At 44.0% G+C, this 6621-nt stretch overlaps 1 protein-coding gene across 1 annotated transcript in view; it reads right to left on the minus strand.

Moving 5' to 3' along the window:
- The window catches only part of VIPR2 (vasoactive intestinal peptide receptor 2), a 44409-nt gene extending 38177 nt beyond the window's left edge, over positions 1-6232 (minus strand). Inside the window, exons 1-2 of the mRNA XM_041489551.1 lie at positions 6001-6232; positions 3089-3191 (exon numbers count right to left, since the gene is read on the minus strand). Coding sequence (XP_041345485.1) covers positions 3089-3191; positions 6001-6051 — 154 coding nt within the window. The 5' untranslated portion in view covers positions 6052-6232. The remainder of the gene's footprint in view (positions 1-3088; positions 3192-6000) is intronic.
- Positions 6233-6621: the final 389 nt, after the last annotated feature.

A 6621-nucleotide genomic window follows, 5' to 3' on the forward strand; every position in this document is an offset into this window, starting at 1 on the left:
TCTATTCAAAGCCATTGGTAGCAGATAAAAAACAAATCCGTTTTTTTTTTTCCATATAGATCTCAAAATCTGTAGCTATTATGAGCTAGATAGAACTCTATTCATCTGTCCTTCAAAAATACAGAAATCTGCCCAAAGATAGAAGAACCTCTCCTAGGCTTCCAGCTAGGGTGCATCCATATCTCAGGGGCCAAATTATAGGAGGAAAGAAGACAACAAATGTGGATAGAAGCTAATGCAGTCTCCATAAAATAAACAACCAGATGTTCTAAAGAGCACCACAGGGAGGAAAGCACTGCCACAGGTCTTTGGAGAGTGACTTCTCCCCTAAATGGAGTGTAATGCTGTCCACTAATGGAAAAATATGTGCTAATGCCTGAAAATCCCCCAAAGGGTGCAAAGCAAGAGGTTCGGGTGTCTCACAGTCTGGCACTGGCAAATGAGCAGAACTTACACCAACTGGGTACCTTAGCCTTGGTCAAAGGATGTTTACACTGTCTTTAAACAATGTTTCTTTGCAAAACATGCTACTGTTTTATTAAGCCATGAAGTAAACAAGTACTTCATATACTTCATAGTCAGTGATTTTAGGTGCCATGCAAAAATTACTCAGCAAAATTCTTCAGCCCATGTCTTGAGATCTTACAGCTCAGGTGTAAAATCATTTTATCATGTCAAAGAAACCCGAATAGCCTTTAAATGTTTCCTTTTTACCTCCCTAACTGGGAGCTGGGAAGATAAGAAATTTAATACATAATTGTCATCTAGCTGAAAGAAGAAACGACTTGTCCTGCACAATTTGGATCCTCCAGAATTCAGAAGCTGTGCATGCCAGCCAAATTCTGGACCATGTGACATAGAGGTGCAAAGGTTTCCCAGGTGCCCAATAAATTAATGAAAAGATTCCCACTGGTTTTGATAATGGAGGTCCAAGCCTTCTGTGGAAAATCTCAGGGAACCCTTATTTTCAAGATCAAGACAGTTCCTTCATAAGATTTTTATTAACAGCTTTTGTAAGTCAGGTAGCACATACTAAAGCTAGAGAAGTATGGGAAGGGTTGGATAACCACCTTTCCCAATCAGGAAAAAGTGAAATAGCATTTGGGAATTTATTGTAAAGAATCATGTTTCAAATGTATTACAAGTTACACGTGGAGCTACAATTTGGACTAGTTCCAGCTTGTCAATTTTCTTTAGTAATTCTACTTTATCAGCAGTCAGAGTATTACTGTTCAAAAGAGTCCTTACTTCTTTGTATGATTACAGAGAGCTTACTAGGAAAATAAGAACACACAGAGAATGTCCATTTTTGTAAATGTAAATGCATATATTTAACATAGGCTACTCTCTGGAGGTTCTTGGTGAGGGTATCTGTAACAGAAAGCATAGAACAAATTCTCCTGTAGTATTAAACATGCAGTTTTCATAAAGCTGGCGCTTTATTCCAGTCTCCAACAAAATGGAATATTCCTTTAGTTTCAGATGGGCATTTAAAAAAATATCTAAATCCTTTCACTGCTGTTCTGTCACTGTCTGCAGGGTGGAATCAACACCATCAGACATCCTGTGTCCCTCCAAGAAAGAAGACACGAGTCTTCTTTCACAGCAGTTTGCCTTCAGAAGGCACCCATTTCCCAGTGAAAAGAGGCTGGGAAGAAAATACTGGCAGCAAACTTCTTTCTTCCCCTAGGGAACCCAAAATAAAACTGGTGTGCATCACAAAGATACCCTTGGAGCAGTGCAGCATCTGGATCACAAAAGTGTTTCTTGAGGAAAGCTTGACTTTCAAAGCCATGTAACAGCTAACAGGGAATTTATTGGCTCATGATTTAATTCATTAAGCTGGCCTACTAATTATTTCTCCATCTGGCTTCGCACTAGTATTATTTATGTAACAGCCATCTTTCTTCACCACTCATATATAAATAAAAGCCTTAAATCTAGATTAATTGTTCCAGTAAGTTTTAGCATTTTTTAAATTACTGATCTTGATTAATAAAATGGAGAAATTATAATAAAATATAAACTGTTGATGATCCTTTGAATTTTTTTATACAAATTAGTATTAGAATATGCATTAAGAGCGTTACACATTTAAATTGAGGAGAGGTGGAAAAAGCATCATAAGTTGAGACTCATGTTTATGCTCAAAGAGCACTGCAGATGGCAGGTCTCTGAGGTCCCATAGTCATTGTCAGAGTGTATTCAAAACAAAATTAACACAAAAAGCCCAAATAAATCATGTATTGACAATCTAAATTTATCTGTCACCTTTTTATTCTGCTTGCTGAACAAATGGCTTTACCAGCAGCTTCAACTTACAAGAAAAATGTTATTTTTCCATAAATGTTTTTTCTTCTCCCATGAGAACATGGAAAGGAAATCTAATAAAATCTAAAAAAAACACCAAAAAAACCCACCCCAACAAAACACCCAAACCAAACAAACCCCAAGCCCAAAAACCTAACCAAACCCTACATCTACTATTCTTCTTCCTTCCACTAAATTTCAGTTTGCTCTATCACTAGCTATATATTTATCTCTCTATGCAGAAAGAAAATGAAAACAATCAAGTAACAGAGAGAGTTGGGGTTTTGGGCATAACACAACTGTCTGGTTTTCCCTTTGCACGACTCCATGGTCCTCTAGGTGTGAATCTGGCCTTCAGTCTGAAACATTGTCCACTTGGGAAACCCAGAGATCCTTCCTGCCATAGCACTTTACTCTCAGCCACAGCTAGGGAGAGGTGCTTGGACCCAAGGCTGTCAGCTTTCCCTCAGATTTTCTCTTCCTGCTGGTCCTGTCATCACAGCTGCTCTGCCAGTCAGAAAATGCCACAACAACATCTCAGCACAGGAGAACGTGCTTGCTCCCAGCTGGTGTCCCAGCCAGGGCATTCTTAGCACCTGCACAGCTCTTACCACGTTTGCTGCAGCAGTGCATTTAATGCAAAATTCCATAAATTCTAAAAACTGTCAAATCCCAAGCACAGTTCAGACAACTACAGGAACTGCAATCACAACAGTAAAGAAGGTAAAGAGAGAAAATCTTCAATACTCCAGTTATCTCTACATTACAGTTTTCTTACCCTTGTAGTCCATTGGCTTTGCATTCTTTAGAAGTTCCATGCACCTGGTTTCCTCCTTGTGAATCTCCAGCTGAAATCTGCATTCTGGATGGACACCATCCACCTGTGTCAAATTAACAAATTAACAAATGTCTTGAAACTGGAATGAAAATGCTTCATGAAGAATGCAACTACCAACAACGAATGCCACAACTTTAACTGGCACAGGTTTCACTCAAGCATGTGCTAGACACACTCAATGCCCATTTTAGCTTCTCACACATTGACTTTTCAGAGCAAAATGTTGAAATACTCTACTGGTTTCTTCCTGTAGCATTCATTCAGCTTTCTAGTGCATTCGTCAATATTGTGCCACCAGATATTTTTCTCCAGAAAAACTCTGAGCTGAAACTGAAAAAGGAGAGAAGATTCGTTTGCTCTTTTCCCCTTTTGTAGTAAGTTAGGGAGCTGAAAGTTTAGTACAAATCACAGGACATGAAAATTTATCAAATTTCATTCTCTTTGACATGGTAAATTCTGCTTTCCTTCCCTTTTCCACCATATTTTATCTCCTGAAGGCCCCAGACCTTGATTATTTCATTCAAGCAAATGCTACACAAGAAGAAAACCCCACTATGTAAAAATTAAAGCACTAATGCCTTTACTGGTTCAAAGCACTACCCTCAGTTCTTTGGTTTTCAGAAAAGTTTATGTATGTCCACAGGAAGAGAGGAATGCAGCAGTACTGGAGAGAGAAACGAGACCCTGGAAAGTTGTACTGGGGTCAGCTCAATTCAGAGAGGCAGTCAGAGCCTCACAGAGAAACACATGGAAGAGACTGCATGGGAGAAATTACTGCAGGAGGTGGCAAATGGAAAAGCTGGAAACATCAGTGGAGCTGATGGGACAGTTTGATTAGCTCAAATGAAATCACATCTTAATACAATAAAATGAGTACTTCAGTCATCCTTACACCTCACACTTGTAGTTACCAAGAAAAAGGTGGTCTCTCTCCAAGTTTCTGTCTTTTCTTTCACTACTTTTAGGAGACATTTAATAACACAATCGGGTAATGATCTCTGATGCATGACACAGCAATTTTTAAAAAATGTTAATAATTAATTAAGTTGTGATTCTGGGCCCAGAACCTCGGATCCAGAGTTAGGACTGAGAACCTGATGATGCTGCAGTCTCTTCGTGGACAACCACTTGCACAGCTTTTAAAAATACAGTGCAAGAGCCATAAGCATAACAGCAGAGGCTGTTACGAAAACTCACAAAAATCTCTCTCTTCTCCAAATATCTCATTTCACAACATCAGAACCTGACTTCCTTTCCCATGTCTTTTGTCTAAGTTGAGTATTGCACATGTTTCAAGTGCAGAATTCTTTTCCTTTCAGAGACACATATTTAACATATATTAGGATTTCTAGAATTTGTAATTCAAAGTTCAGCATTACACTGAAAATACCTACATTTTGGTATGTATAATCTTCTTTCGCAGATAGCGGCCATGTAAAATAAAAGTCCCATGTATACATAATATTTTTTAATAGCACTTTCCTTTCAAAAAACTTACTTTTGGCTACTTTTCATTTCCAAGTGCTAACATTCCATAACTTGACAGTGGTTTTCCTACTCACCAAGAACTATTACAATTTCTGGGTGTTGGAAAGGAAGGTTCAGTTAATAAAAAAGTTAAATAAATGAAGGATAAATCAAACTAGCTACTGCAATTAAGAAGCCTGCTGAATAAACAACTTCACTTTCTGGTACCTCAGAAATATCCATTCAAGTACCTCCATGCAAGTATAATCTGGTACCTCAGATTAATAATAAAGTTTTGTTAAAATTTTTTTATTTCCCAAAGGTGGCATATTACTTTTCACAGGTGGGCTACATGCTAAACTGTACTGTACAATGTTCTAATGCATCCAGTTCATTCAGACGGACTTCACAAAGCTAAAGAGATTTAGGGTTCCAGACTTTGTGGCTCTGACCACCTCCCGAAACACATCAAGATTTTGAGGGCACTCAACACTTTTTAGGACTTATGCTCATGAATCTTTCCCTCTGCTTAACCAACGGTGGGTTATGCTTCATCACCAATGAACACAAACCGCATGTAAAGGCACACACCGAGCTGGAAATCCAACTCAGGAGTATCTCTGCATTTTAAGCAGCTCAATAATTTCTAAAGCATCTAGACCAGCAATTTGATGAATAAACATTTCTTCTGACAAGCAGCTTGCACTCACCTTCAGTATGGTTTCCCGACTTTTAGTGTTACACAGTAACAAAAAATTTAAAAGGCTTTAAAAAATTTTTTTGGTGTGTATCATATTTCCATCAATATAACTGACTTTTACAAACTACTTAAGAAACGCTTGAAAATATACAGATGATAAAAGCAGGCTCCCTAAAGAGGACTTCAATATTCTGATTACTTTGTACATCGCAATCCCATTGTACATATTGCAGAGCAGTTGTAGATGTGAGGCTTTTCCCCCCACAACGACGGCCAGTGGCTTCTGGACCGCTACCGGGCAGCGCTCGGTGAAAACTCTTCGCAAACCAGCGGTGTCCACCGGCCTCGGGGGAAACTGCGGGGCTCAAGCGGCGGTTCCGCGGGGATGGGACCGTGCCCGGCGGAGCGGAGCTGCCAGGGATGCGGCAGGGAGCGCCGGGGGAGCTGCGCGCCCGCTCCGCTCGCCTTCCCCGCCCGGGGACAGCGGCGGGAGGCAGCGCCGTCCCGGAGCGTGTGCGGCCGGGCCTCCGCACCTGCCGCGCCGAGCCCCCGCCCCGCGGGGCTGCGGAACAGCCCGGGGGGCTCCGCTCAGGCTCCTCCGGTAGGCGCCGTGCGGTGTCAGCCCGGCCCGCGGTCCGGGGCGCAGCGAGCGCTCCCGCGGGCGGGCGGCGCGCCCGAGACTTACCCGGGGCAGGCTCCAGCAGAGCGAGAGCAGGAGGATCGGCAGCGTCCTCATGCCCGCCCAGTGCCCGTCCGAAGGCGCTCCGCGGGCCCCGTTGGAAGGCGGGGAGCGGGGTCCGGGTCCCGCCCGGCACCATAGGGTCCGGGGCCGCTGCCGGCTCCCCTGCCCGCTCCCGCACCTGCCCCGCTCCGAGCTCCCGGCCCGACCGCGGCCGTGCCCGCCGCCGCTCTGCGCGGAGCTCCTCCTCTAGCCCCCGGCTCCTGCCCGCCCGCCCGTGTCTCCCCAGCCCCTCTCCTCGCCTTCCTTTTCTCCTCCTCCCTCTCGCTGCCTCCGGCGCTCCCCCCATAAGAGGTGCGAGTCGCTGCCCTGAGCCGGGACGCCCCCCGCCCATCGCTGCGCCCCGCAGGTGCCACCGCCACCCCCGGGCTGCTGCCGGGCACTGGATGCTCATACCCCTCGCTGCCCGCTCCCAGGTGCCGGAGAACCCCCTCTTCCCGTGATATACGCCCAGGCAGCCTGGGTGCCCATCCCGCAGCTCATCGGTGCCCGCTCCGGGATGCCTTTTGCCGGGGAAAGCAGTAAGATCATCGAACACAGACCCCTCAAACCAGGCACGCACGAAAA

Source organism: Pyrgilauda ruficollis, unplaced genomic scaffold (genome assembly GCF_017590135.1).
Source record: "Pyrgilauda ruficollis isolate IOZ18807 unplaced genomic scaffold, ASM1759013v1 scaffold12, whole genome shotgun sequence".
NCBI classification, from domain to species: domain Eukaryota; kingdom Metazoa; phylum Chordata; class Aves; order Passeriformes; family Passeridae; genus Pyrgilauda; species Pyrgilauda ruficollis.